General features: G+C 43.2%; 1 protein-coding gene across 1 annotated transcript in view; it reads left to right on the top strand.

The window, feature by feature from the left end:
- Window positions 1–14,327, top strand: part of atad2b (ATPase family AAA domain containing 2B) — a 129,139-nt gene that overhangs the window by 20,411 nt on the left and 94,401 nt on the right. Inside the window, exons 18-21 of the mRNA XM_049590101.1 lie at window positions 1,231–1,417; window positions 1,609–1,794; window positions 12,059–12,194; window positions 14,048–14,241. Of these exons, the coding sequence (XP_049446058.1) occupies window positions 1,231–1,417; window positions 1,609–1,794; window positions 12,059–12,194; window positions 14,048–14,241 (703 nt within the window). The remainder of the gene's footprint in view (window positions 1–1,230; window positions 1,418–1,608; window positions 1,795–12,058; window positions 12,195–14,047; window positions 14,242–14,327) is intronic.

The raw sequence follows: 14,327 nt of genomic DNA, 5'->3' as shown, positions 1-14,327 counted from the left end.
AGATTGGTGGTGTAACGTTACCTGTGAATGCTGTGCCCCAGTGCCCACAGAAGAGGAATGCCTCTGTTGCAAGGAATGGGACCAGTTGCAGCCTTAGATAAATGGTAAACAACAAACATGGCAGCACACCGGTAAGGTAAGACAACACGTTTACATGTCGTTTTCTATATGTTCTCTGACATTTATCCTAACGATATGAGGCGGTCTTTGTGGAGAAAAAGCTTGTTTAGTGGACTAACTTTGCACTTGAAAGGATGCCCGTTCAATTAAGCTTTAACAGGTCTGACGCTACGGCTGTATCTAGGCTAATGGCTAACATGCTAACTATTATTTCTATGCCACTAGTGACTTGAAACAAATTTAGGACGATAGGAGACGGGTTGAAATAAACCGAAATTTCCCTTTAATCGGGGAAGATAGGCTCAGCGTAATGTCATGTTTTTATCATGTCAGTATTTGTTATGGATGGTTCACCAGCAACATGTTTTAAGTTTACAACAGCAATGACTTAATAAACGAGTGAACAATTTCGGACACATCCAGTTTCTCAGCAGGTACAATTAGAATTGAATGGATTTCTTTCCACATGTACGTTAGACAGCTTGGTTATCCTCTTATTTACTTCATTAATATCATTCCAGTCACAACAAACACCCCATAGCTGCAAGCAGAGCCGCTGCTGTGGACCCTGTGTATGTCCATATGACAGGTATACAAGGGAGCGCTTCTCGAGATGTGGTGGAGCTTAGACGTTTGCCCTAACTACATCAGGCTTCTGTGACTCTCTAACCACTTGTGTTTGGCCCTTTTTCTCTTTTTCTTTCCCTTACACTACACCACTTGAGCGCAGTGTTGCTTTCACTCTGGTTCAGAGAGTTCATTGTTGTCCAGAAGAGGCCAAATTAGTCTTCATTGTGCTCTGATTGCTCTCATTTTGGTCAGAGATGTAAAGCACTCAATTTTGTCCTTGAAATGTTTTGAACTGACAGAAAAACGGTTCTCAAAGACACCTGGAATTTTGCTGTGTGTCAGTGTGTGCTGAGGCCTACCACTGCCACTTAACATCAAAAATGCATTTATAGTGAAACACTTAGAGGATTGTTGAGTTTACTGTAGCTTTACGCTGCGACCTCACTGAAAACAATACGGCCTCTGCTGTGGAAATGCTTTTTGAATGACAGTATGACTTAAAAGGTGACTGTGCTTACTGTGAACTCTATCTGCTTCTAGATCTGCCCTCCAACAGCCCACAGCATACCGGCCTCGTTTGATGCTGGCTGGGGCCCCGGGCTCAGGACAGAGCTCTCATTTGGCCCCCGCCTTGCTGCACCACCTGGACAAGCTGCCAGTGCACCGCCTGGATTTGCCCACTCTCTACTCCGTCAGCGCTAAGACGCCAGAGGAGTCCTGTGCTCAGGTAACACACGCTGATGCATTCACACACACATGCAGATCCATAAAAGGCCATCTGTTACACAGGTGGTTGAAATCTGGAGAAAGTAAGCAACATACTGGCTTTCAGGTTTAATGATTTCTACGGTAACTCTTTTCTTTTATTCATTCAGATTTAAGCAGCAATGTGTGCTTGACCTCTCTGTGTGGTTTTAGGTTTTCCGCGAGGCCCGGCGGAGCGTGCCCAGTGTGGTGTTCATGCCACATATCTCAGAGTGGTGGGAGACAGTGAGTGACACTGTGAAGAGCACCTTCCTCACCCTGCTGCAGGATGTGCCCTCTTTCAGCCCTGTCCTTATCCTTGCCACTGCTGAGACTCACTACTCACAGCTGTCAGACGAGGTAGGAACACGGTGCACACACACCTGAGCTGACATTTTCAGATTTACCTCGAGGCCTGCACCATGTTTTTCAGGATTACATATTTCTGTTGATGGATTTCATTCCATGATGTGTGAGAGGAGAGTGTCACTGTGATGTCTTTTTCTATATGGTTTTGGAGGCTAAAGCAGGATTCAAAGGGTTCCTTTCTTTCTTTCATTGTTAGGAACACGAGTGTAGTCACACACACAGTGTCACAGTCAAGGTCATGTGCTCCCACAGAGTTTTTATTTACTTTGGCTCCGTCTCCCTTTTCTTGTCATTTATCCCGTTGCCCACTTTTCACCATGGGTATCCCCACCCCTGCTCCTCCATCCTTCCCTTTGGATTTATTATTCTTTTTCTGAAAGCCAAAGCAGAGTCAGACCACCCGTTGTGGGTTCAGGCTGTCGGGGGGGCGTCAGAGCGAGGGGAAATGGAGAAAATTGGAGCGGGAAAAAAGGGATGGAGACAAATAAGGAGGAGGGTCCTCTCTAGTCAGGCAACAGAGGGGCTTTAATTAGGTTCGGGGGTTGGCAGCCCCGTGTCTTCACCCCTGGACACACACACCACGTCAATAAGCCTCCAGGCTGAGCAGGTTTTTTTTTCTGTTTGTGTCTTTGTATGTGTGTGACTGCTGTTTTGGCAAGGCGTCAACCCTGGCTATGCTCCAAGGGGAACGAGGCTCTGGGGATGATTCCTTCTCTGTGGTGGACTCATTAGGACTGAGGCACCTGGGTTGTTACACCCAGTGAGGCCGAAGATCTTTTCTAACCTCTGTAGTTTCTTGTTGATACTTCTTATACCTCTGAACCAGTCATGGCTGGTGGCGTTGTGTTTTTCGGGTTGTCTTTTTCTCTGTCCATCACCTTCTCGCAAACATGAAATATCTCAGAAAGGCCTTGAGAAATGTAGTCGAATTTGGCACAGACGTATCCTCGGACTCAAGGATGAAGTGATTAGATTTTGGTGGTCAAAGGTTAAAGTCACTATGAACTCACAAAAAAAGTTTTTGGCCATAAAATTCATACAGGGCTGCCTCCTGAAATGCAGAGGTTTGAATCATTGATCGACTGAGTTTCCTTAAAGTTTAGCAGTCTTTTTCATTGTCAGTCAGTGTGCAGTGTATTTCTCGGGATATTCAGGTCCCCAGATTTAGCTGTAGAGTGCGCTGCTCACTTTCATGCTGCTCTTCGTCACAGGCAGCTGCGTACATGGACACAGCTGCCTTGAGGAGGAGAGGCGTTGCCCATCAGGCTCTGAAGGTTATCTTCTGCCAGAAGTCTAAGGTCAACATGACGTTCTGCAAAAACACTTGTCTGGCCATCATTTAACGCCATGACTCAGGAACAGAAGGAGAAACGTTTGGTTGGATACTAAATTGGTGACACTAAGCCTGGGTGTTCACTTTGAAACTATGCTGATTGTAAAGATCTTCTGTGCTGCTGGGGGAACTATGTGTGCGCAACATCTATGTTTCACACACATCTGGACAGACATGGATGTAAACTGCAACTTGACTGGTTGATGGAGGCATACAACTGTTTTACACAAGCATTCTAGTTGTATTTTTGGACTGTCTTAGACCATAGGACTGACATGTATGAATTTTGGAATAATGGCTGTAGTTTCCCTTAAAGCTTTTCACCTAACTGCCCTGTTTGTTGATTACATGCTGTGTTAAGTATGAAAATGGAAGTAATCATACCGCACCGACCATTTAGCCTCAGTGTCATGTGACAGATTGCTATTCATTACATACTACGTGACTGGCTGAAACCACGTAGGACTGGCAATTACTGTTTTCATTAAATTACCTTTTCTTTGCTCATTGAACACATAGCCATGTAGCCTGTGAAACTGGGAAGCTCATGATGGGACAAATGGTGTGCTGCATAAGGATATCAACACTGTCCTCAGGCTATGTTGGCTTTCTCCTGTGTCTTCTTCCCCATTTGAGTGTCTTGCGCTGCTAGTTCATAGTGGTGTTGCATCATTACACTTGTTAATCAGTTCTTTTCTTAACTTTTGTACAGCTGTAAGAAGACACAGTGTCTGCCTAAAGCTATGTTAAAAATCAAACTATTATGCCTGTAGTACACACTGTGTCCCTGTCTGGCAATCAGCCCACACTGGCAATCATAAATGCACGGCATAAATATTTGACAAACCACTAACAATAATACCAAACCCTTGTGCTAGACTATGGCCCAGTTGCTGTTGCAGTTTTGTTACTGGTTTTGATAAGGCTGCTGTTCAGTGAGTCATTGAGTCATTTCCACTAATGGTGATTCTGCTTATTTTAGATCCAGCTCTCAAATCTCTTATGCATAAGCTTCCTATGAACACGACAAATTTCAGTGTTTCCCTCAGAATTAGAGGCGCCATATATGGTTAAGTTTCACGTTTAAGTGTGCCTGACGTTCTGCTGAGAGTTAGGAGCCCTGAATATCTGAACGGTGTATGTGTGTATTTTATATACATATATATATATATATATATATATATATATATATATATATATTCCAACAACGCTGCTAGTGAACGGTTCAGCTCCAGAAATTGAAATCAAACATGGCAGCAGATGTTTTAATCGTGGGGGGCCGCCACAAATAAATGAATGTGTGGGAAGACTTGGATTTAGTGTTGTCACAATAGAAAAATTATGACTTTGATGTAGTGCTCAGCGTTATTGCTAAAAAATGTATCATAATAAAAATTTTCATGTCAGTCGATATTTATCACGATACATCTAAAATCATTATTTCTTCAAATTCAAAGGCTGATTTTTGCTCCAGAGTGAAGGTTGAAGAATCCTGGGTTTGAGCTTCATCACCATGAGTTGCCAGACTTAAAGGGGAACTATACCCATTTTCAAAATTCGTACACCAGTGTGCACCAATGTGAGACAGCAGCAAGCTGCACACACAGTAGGGCAGGGCAGTGTGTGTGTGCAGCTTGCTGCTGTCTCACATTAGTGCAGCTCACAGTACATACTGCCCTTATTAAAACAGTCATTCTTGAAGTGTTGGTATTAATAAAATGGGGTATATTATCGTTTTAACTGCAGGGTATTGCGATATCTTTTGAGTAACTGTGTACGACTAACACTTAGTGAAGACTCAGTGGATTACAAGCAGGTTTCAAGTTTCTGCTATGAGGACAAACAACCACCGCTGCAAATGATTTTCATTGTGATGCAGGTGTAAGTAAAAGCTCTGTGTGGAAGTCGGGAACAAATCTAGTAGTTGGCCCCCCAGGTTTTGTAGAGTGAGTATGACTCGCAGACTATTTGCTAAGACTACGTGAGTGGGATTTACTCAGGCTGTGTACATGTTAAGCAGCTATAATTGTTTGTTTTATCAAATGATATTGTTTGTGTCTTGTCTCCAAAGTGGCCCAGTAGTTTCCCTCAGCAAGGTTTGAGGAGTTTTGGTTTAATTTTTTAGGCATAGACAAGCTGCAGTCTATGGTGCTTTAAGTGATTTGGCTATCTCTGAAAGTGTTGTTTCACTCTCTGGCACGGAAAACACAGTGACAGCTGCTGCCTCAGCTCCAAACCTCAGCAGGGAACAGGCAGCATCCCTCCCCAGCCAAAACTGACACTACAGGCTTGGGTCCAACTACATAGCCTCCCTCCCTCCCTTAACAGCCGTTCACTCCGCTTAGATTGACTTCCTTCTCGGTGGAGGACCGATGGAAATTGCTAGAACATGTGATTGTAAGTGTGAAGTAACTGCAGTTAGAGTGAGAGATCGTGTCCCATCAGTCTTTACTTTTACCGCTGTAACACTTTTTGGGATGTGTGTTTTGAGTCATCTCAAGTGCGTTTTAATGGTATAAACTACATGACCAATCGCACCACAGTTTTACCACCAGGACCTGATTGTTGATGCATCATTAATCTGGTTGAGATAAAGTAGACAGTGCTTCAAACAATAGCCATGTCAGATGTTTCGCTTTTGGTTGATTTTGCAGCACAATGGCGTGGATGGAGTTATAATTATAAAAAATTAACCAATTCATTATAGTCAGGATTTATTTTTGTGAGCGCAATGTTTACTTGTCTTCGAGCACATTGAAGATTGCATTTCTGAGATTCAACCAAAGAAATCTTGATTTAGTGCAACAATTAACATCTATACTTTTACACCAGCTTAAAGACAGATTGTGTAAAATGATGGATGTTACCATCCTGACGTCCTCAAGTCTGGCATTTTTTGCCATCTCCATCTTGGACTTTTGGAGCTAGAAGTGACCATATTTGTACGAGAAGGTGGAGCTAACCCTTGTGCTATCTGCTAGCTTGGTTAACACAGTGGATGGATGTACCATGGATGTATTAAGAGACCTGGATACAGCATTGAAGGTGGGAACACCTTCATACCTATGAAAGCTGCTCAGTGGTGCATGAAGCCAAAAATGCTCTGTTTCCGCGGTATAAAACTACCTGGATGATCGGCACTGCTTGCGCATCATTGGCTCATCGAGCACGCACTGTACAGACTTCAGCCGGCTGAGTTGGCTACTTGCGGTTTAGTGCCCCACTAACTTGAATGAGTGTAAAATTATTTAATCGTGCTGCACTTCTGGACTGTCCAAATGTTATTGGATTGAGTGGATCAAATCCTGTTAGTGGAACAAGTCATTTCGCAGGGGCTGTACTGCTCAAAAAAATTTGTTTTAGTGCCCATTGGCATCACATGCTACCCTGGAAATCTAGAGTTCTTGTGAGAGCACAATTTGAATTTGCTCAGCGAGTCACTCTGGCAATCAGTAATGATGCTCATTACCCATGCTGTTGGAGCCGAGCTGCACCAATCACATTGGTGTATCTGATATAGGCGGGCCAGAGGCGAGCTAAACAGATGACGACAGCACTGTGACGACGAAGTCCGGAATCAGTCAGTAAACATTGCAAGATGGCTACGGATGAACACCAGTTGTTTGAAACGGCTTTGGCCGCTACAATGAACGAGTTAGACTTGGCTTTTTCTCTAAAAGAGGAACAGAAGACGGTGCTCGAATCTTGCCTTTGCAAGAAGGACGTTTCTGCTGTTTTGCCGACTGGATACGGCAAGAGTCTAATCTACTAGTTAGCTCCGCTGGTAGCTAAGCGCTAAGTTTTGTTCTGATTGGTCGTAGTGTTATCCAACTGCGTGCAGTGATATTTTCAAATGCATGCCTGGTGCCGCCCCTCAAGTTGGGCCGTTCGCATTACTTATAGCCAGACCCTAAATCTTTCTAGATTTGGCACACTCCACAGTTATGGTTAACTGTAATAATGCTAATTTCTGCTAGTAAAAACAGGCTTAAAACCATAAAATCAGCAACTTGTCAAAGGACAGCACCCACTTGTCACTCAAAGTGGCCACACCCAAACACACCTTTAAGCCTTAATAAGAGTTATTGTGCGTAAGTTATATAAATATTCACTCCCCATACAGTTAATATTGAAATTAGCTATAGAGACCAAAACAGTTTTTTACCAGGCTGTAAACATGTTTATTTCTGCTGTAAAGTTGGGCATTTTAACATTAAGGTATATGAGGAATGACTTGGTTTTGGAGCCAGCCTCAAGTGGCCATTAGAGGAACTGCAGTTTCTGCTGCTTGTTAAATGATATATAATATAATATGCACAGTAGAGCACTTGGCAACACAAGCTTACAAACTCAAGGAAGTTGCAACTACCCACTCCTGAACTACAGTGCACCCATATTGTCAATTTGCTTCATATACCTCAAGCTTTGTAATACACATAGGAGCCATGGCACAAATTATGGCGACTGTGTGAGTTAACAAAATGCAGCAGATGTGAAAGAAATGCTGAGTCTTCTTCAAAATCATGGTACCTACACAAACTGTACAAAAGAATGGTGAAAAATTGTCTTTAGAAATGACTTGAGCCACATTTGTTCAGCCATAGCACCATCTGGTTACAAAACAACTCTCCGAGCCGTGTGCTGTAACGTCACTGGTCATTTTTCCTCAGTGGATGTAAAACATTTAGTTAGTGAGAGCATACATCATCCATTTTCTGTTGTTTTTCCGAGTTCGGGTCGCAGTGGCAGCAGGCAAGGCATGGTAGTCCACGTATCTTTCTCCCTCGCTGCATCCTCCAGCTCTTTTTGGGGGATCCCGAGGCACTCCCAAGCCAGATGGGAGGTAATCCCTCCAGCGTGCCCTGTGGTCCGCTCCCAGTTGGACATGCTGGAACAGCTCCACAGGGATGATGCCCAAACCACCTCAGCTGACTCTAAGGAGCAGCAGTTCTACTCTGAGCTCCTTTTAGCCGCTTTTATCTGTGACCTCATTCTTTTGGTCGCTACCCAGAGATCATGACCATAGTTTAGGGTTGGAATGTAGATGCAGTGGTAAATCGAGAGCTTTGCCTTCAGCGGCCTCTTCGCCAGGACAGTCCAGTATAGCGTCTGCATTACTGCTGACGCTGCAGTCTGCCTGTCAATCTCAGGCTGAATCTTACCTTCACTTAGTTGTTATTATCTGGACTTCACTGTGTGCATTATTGTCAGGATGCCATTACCACCATTTTTCTTATTGCAGGATGTTTACCACTCTGAGACATCCCTCCTGGTTTCTGAGAGCGTTAAGGTACCATGTTTAGACAATTGTGATTCAGGAAGGTGTCTGAGCTGTTTTTATGTGGATTACACGAGGAGTTATTCACTCAAGCTGTGTTTTACTGCCGTCTCATTCTACACCTGCAGTAGTGATTCTTTTCTGCAGAAAATTGAGACGGAGATGTAGGAACAGGGCAGAGTCGGGCAGTCTGACACAAATGTTTTTGCGTTGCTTTTAAGTCTGTTTCTGCAGTTAGGAATTGATCATGCTAGCAGAACAGGTGTCCAGTTTTGTTTTACAGTTGCACTACCCAGCCAGACATCCTGAATTTTCCTTTGTACGTTCAGCTCTCTTCTCTACACCCCCCTCCCACTTTTTAAGCATTCACTCTCCCTGTGTCAACACCCCTGCAGCCTTTATCATGATGAAAAATACTCAGAATCATTACCTGCTGTGTGCTACATACACTTTGGCTGTCTCTGGCTCCCCTACTGTCGTCCTTGTTTTTACTCCATTCCTCCTTTTCTCTCCTGTCTTCTGAGGAGAGATTGTGAAATCCAGAGAGAGGGAGGATAAGAAAGAGAACAGAAGGCAATGCAGGGAGAAAGGGAGAACAAACATGTCACGGGTAAGGGAGAGGATCGATGTGAAAGACAGATGGGGGGAGATATAAAGTGGAATGAAGGTGCTTGGTCAGCAACAGGGCTTCCCATCGGGAGCGGCCTTGAGCTCCATCGTGGAAGTGAACTGGGATCTTTGAAGCCCCAGTATAGATGCACACCAGATATTAAGGTAGCTGGGAAAAGCCTTGTCTGCCAATACTGTGTATTAACTTATCAAAAATGGTAAAAAAACAAAAAATCAAAACACTACACCGTACCAGCTGGGTTTGTGGATGGATGTCTGAATTTAAGAGAGGATATTTTTAGGAAGCTGGAATGGAGAGTCAGTAAAATTGGCCCAGCAATATGCGCTGGTTGAAAGATATTCCCTTGCTGGTTGTAGATGTGTTGTTTCCTCCCCCAGCTATTGTTTTGATCATAATAATTACAGGCAAATTCATGTTCCACTATTATAATTATTAATTATCAGCTGTGTCTTTACAAACATAGCTGATGTGTTTAACGCCCCAGACAATGCAGTGAAATTATCATTTAACATAAACCAGGTGGGGGATCGGTCAAATCTGGTTACAAATGTGAATTTATCAACATAGTTTGATGTTGCAGTTCTTATGTTGTGATATAAGATAACCTCTGAATTACAGAGGCGACACAAACTGAGAAAGGTGTTGTAAGGCTGAGTGTTTGAGTGGGATTGTTTTGTTACTGGGGTCAACAACTAGCAGGGATTCAGACCGAAGACAGAAGACAGATGAAATAAAAGTCAGAGAGAGAGAGAGACATCTTGCTAATTCATTTCATCCATCCATCCATCCATCCATTTTTTTAATTATTATTTTTCTCCCCCTCCACTCTCTGGAAGTGGCCGACCTCCCGTCGCCCTCTCCCTCGCCCTCACACTTATAATGAAGCATGGGGGGAAAAAAGTAAAAGTTAAAGAGAGAGAAATCTTTCTTTTTAATTTAATTTTATTTATTCATTTATTTTTATTCATTTATTTTATTTTTATCTCCCCCACCTTCCTTCCCTCTTCCCTCTAACTTTTATACATACTGTATATATAACGTTTTATACACAATCAAAGATGTATTAGCAACCGTTTTACTTCTGATGATAAATAGTTTCCATCCTATACTTGTATAGCTTTTCACCACGTCCCCCCAAAATAATACTGTGATACTGATTTTAGGCCATACCGCCCAGCCCTAGGATAACTGAGCGTGAGCAACTGCAGATGGATACAATTCGACTTGCACCCCAGTGTATGGAAGCACTTTGATTTCTATGAAGTTGAAGGGAAAAGGTACCTGGACATGAGCCATACTGTATGCCAGTTGTGTCTAACCAAACTAAAATATTTCGGGAAACTGTATTTCACGTTATGCAGCAAGTAGTCACACGGTGAGAATAAAAGAAATGGTATCTTAAAAATAAAAGATTTTGATAATTTTTTAATGATCACATCATAGATCTCTGTTTTCAAAATTGAATCATGAGGTGCCGAGAGATTCCCACCTCTGATACCAGAGTTGCTGCATATATACAATTACCCTACACGGCTCCTTGCCTGATGATGATTGCGGCAAAAGCTGAGCCATTTCTTTTCTGCTGGACCCCCCGTGTTGCTCCCCCACAGCGCGGACAGATGACCTCCATTCTAATGAATGGCAGGCCTTTGATTTTTCATGCAGGGCTCAGGTTGGCCTGAACGTGGCCTTAAGGTGCCATCCAGATGTCAAATCAGGTTGCTCCTACTACTAAATCCGACTTACAGTAATAGACATTTATTTTCCATCAATTGATATGTTAAATACACTGCTTGTAGCACTTTTTAATTATTGTCATTTTGCCATTGTTAATTTTTCAAACACTTCTTTTAACATTGACGTTCTGTGTTTTTTGTTGCAGTGATTGTGTTGCAGTCAGTTTTATTGTGGGAATATGTTTTGTACTCTGGAGATGGTCCATATTTCAAATGTCTGAAAGCTGAGATGAATGCTGGAGTTAAAATTTGGAAGGTTTGCCTCGATCAGGTATCATTTAACTGAGGACCCATTTTCTTTTTACCTCTGTTGCGAGTAATGTGGAAATAAAACATTTCGTCTGCTCATTTAAATGGAAACGACGACTTCTCAACTTTGACTCCTGCAGCGTTTGCCAGTGGGATTATTGTTGGTGCTGCTGTTGCTCACCACTTTCAGGCTTTTCTTGGAGCTTGACTGTTTTTTAGAGTTTCCAAAATGCTTTGGTTGTTGCACTGTCTGCCATTTCTGCTGCTTAGGATAGTATCTGCAAAAAATGACAGTGATACTCTTTGGTAACTGGCGATAGTTACCAGGGAAAACAAAAGGTTGGCGCACTTCCTTTGTGCCATGAATCAAGCCCACAGTTTCCCGGGAGATCGTACTGAGCGGCTGACAGAATTGCATAGTGAAAGCGAGGTTTATAGGGAACCAATCTAAACACAGATGGTGTACTATGCTATAGCCATTACATTGTGCAATCAACATTTACTTCATAATGATAACGTTAAAGCCAAAAGTGTGCCTATTTCCACTTTAAGTCCTGAACTTCATCTAAGCAGAATGCTTCGTCTCCACTGTGCTCAGTTGTGCTTTAGCTTAATGTAGTGGCTGATGAAAACAGGCACGCACTCCCAGTTATGTGACAAACATAAATTGGAGTAATCAGTTTAATACAGTGGGTGTACAAAATGAAATTGGGTTGAAATGTAGGATTCTCAAAAAAAAAAGGTGATGAATTTTATAGGGAGGTAAAATTAAGAAATGGAAGGCAATTTAGTGCGCTGCCCTGTGCAAGAAAAAGGACAGAAACCTCCCACACAGCCACCATAGTTTCATCGTAATGAGGTAATTCTCTGCTTTGCCATTTCATAGTGTAAATCTAGCTGGGTGCCTCGGCCTTTGTGGTTGTTTTATGCTTTAACCGTCATTACAACAGGAGTTTAATCGGAGGGCATATCAGTAAATCGTGGTGGTGACTGAATTCTTATGAACCCCCTGTTTGTTTTTAATACAGGTGAGAAGTATGTTCCAGAGGACCTATGGGGAGGTAGTGACGCTGTGCCCTCCAGGAGAAGAGGACCGGAGGAGCTTCTTCTCCGACCTGCTGTTGGTCCAAGCGGCCAGGGCCCCGCCGCGCCTCAGGATCACAGGTACTCACTGTTCTCACTTAGACATACACATGCAGATTGAGACAGTGATGTCTCATCTCTGCTGTCAGTGCTAGAGGGCAGTGTTGTCTGCATGTGCGTCTTTCCCTCCTAGATCAGGTCTCCATCTTTCCCACAGTCCTTTCTGAGTCCAGTGGAAGGTGGAGGAGCAGATGATATTTCATTGGTATTTGAGAGATCCTCTTGTGTGTGTGCATAATTCATATTTGCCCATTGCAGTTAAATGTTTGACATTTTAGAAGCTGTTTAAATTCACTCAAAGGGATAGTTTGGATCTTTTGAAGCGGGGTTGTATGAGGTACTTATCCATAGTCAGTGTATTACCTATGGTAGATGTCACTTGACATGCCCCCAGTCAGACACAGCATGGAAGCTAGGCGATGTACTGCTGCTTAGTCCCACTGAAAACATAAAAACAGTAACAGTTTAAGTGTTGTTGTTGTAAGTCACCCAATAACACAAGCAAACTAACTGGTTGAGGCAGTGACAGAGAAGCAGCTCCTGTGTTCAGTGATGTTAAATCACTGTTTTTCTCAATGGAGTCTGGCTTTGAAGAAAGCAATCTAACAGCTTCAGTTCACCGTCGGAAATGACTGATGGCACATTAAAGTGGTAAATATATAGCATACACTTAAACTGACAGTGATTTTTTCAGGTGGCGAAGAAATATGTTTAGTAAGTAAATATTTAAGCAGTACATTGCCTAGCGTCTGTGTTGATACACCTGCCTGCTTCTCCAAACTTAAGGTGTGCCATCTGCCATCTGCTGTAGGTAATACACTATACAACCCCACTTCTAAAGATCCAAACTATCCCTTTAAGAAAATAGAAACATACAGATGTAAAATATTGAGGAGGCTACATTCACAAGTTGGCGCAGTGTGAAGCCTGTGTTTTCTTCGACATCTCTATCCCTCATCCACATCAAAATCAGCATCCCCCATACATCCTGTACCCCCTTGCCACCGCCCCAGTCTTCAGAGCTCTCCTCGCCCTATGATTGGGTTCAATATAAGAGAACTGTCCTCCTGGGCTTTCAAATGGAAATTGTGCCCAGCGTTCATCCACAGTTTGCTCATTGATGCAAGGCAGGGGTCCCCCGCTTTACTTGCCCGGTGCTCTTCAGGGGTTCCTGCCTGACTAAGACAGCAGCCTGGCTTCCAACAGAGAGGCCGGCAGAAAAGCAGGGAGAGGAATTGCTATGAGAGGGCCCGGCTGCTATTAGCCATAATTAGAATCAGGGTTTTGGATTGCTGCTAGTGAGTGAAGCGGCCCGAGGTGCTGTGGAGCCTTCCTAACGATGTCGGCAGATGCCTTGGGCGAGGACTGGTACCTTGGGAGAAGAGGAGAGGATATGTGCTTGCCTTGCTTCATCACTCTGTCATTGGCCAGAGGCTTTTCCTTAGTGTATTTCACAACCTGTGTTTGGGAAGGAGAGTAGCTGTATTATTTTTTTTCAGCTGCAAGAATCTCGAAACATGTTTTTTTTCCCCTGGGGTAAGTATTTTTTGGTTTGTGTCTGCAATGATGATCAAATGAAACAGTCAAGGATCAGGTTTGATATTCCGCTGTCTGGTTGTTCACTTCTAACCAATGAGTGTTTATATTTTATTTGCATAGTTGGTGTAGTGATTTTGCCCATACAAGAGGCCGTTGTGTTTTGTTGCTGTGGGCAAATGCGCAAAGATTCTTTTTATGTGTCTGGATTGCTCTTGGTGTTAGATTTTCAGGTCTTGTTTATAGACAGAACTGTGCGAAAACTTTATTTATTTAGTGTACTTCTTTCTTTTCTTCCAACTTTATTTATTTATTTTTTTTTGCTTCTCTCCCGACAGAGGTGTGTGTAGAGACACTACCAGTGGCAGAGGCTCCAGGCCCCAGAGTCCTGTCAGCAGAGGAACAGCGCCGCCTGGCTGAGCAGGAGGAGAACACACTACGGGAGCTCCGGCTCTTTCTCAGGGATGTGACCAAGCGCCTGGCCACTGACAAACGCTTCAACATCTTCAGCAAGCCAGTGGACATTGAGGAGGTAAAGAAGAATGGACTCATGTAGGGACCCACACCTTGATAGCTAACTCAGAGCTTGACAAGCCAGTTTAATAAAATAAACTTTGT

Source organism: Epinephelus fuscoguttatus, linkage group LG11, assembly GCF_011397635.1.
Source record: "Epinephelus fuscoguttatus linkage group LG11, E.fuscoguttatus.final_Chr_v1".
NCBI lineage: Eukaryota > Metazoa > Chordata > Actinopteri > Perciformes > Serranidae > Epinephelus > Epinephelus fuscoguttatus.
The sequence above is the reverse complement of the archived record's forward strand: the minus strand, read 5'-3'. Positions and strand labels throughout refer to the sequence as shown.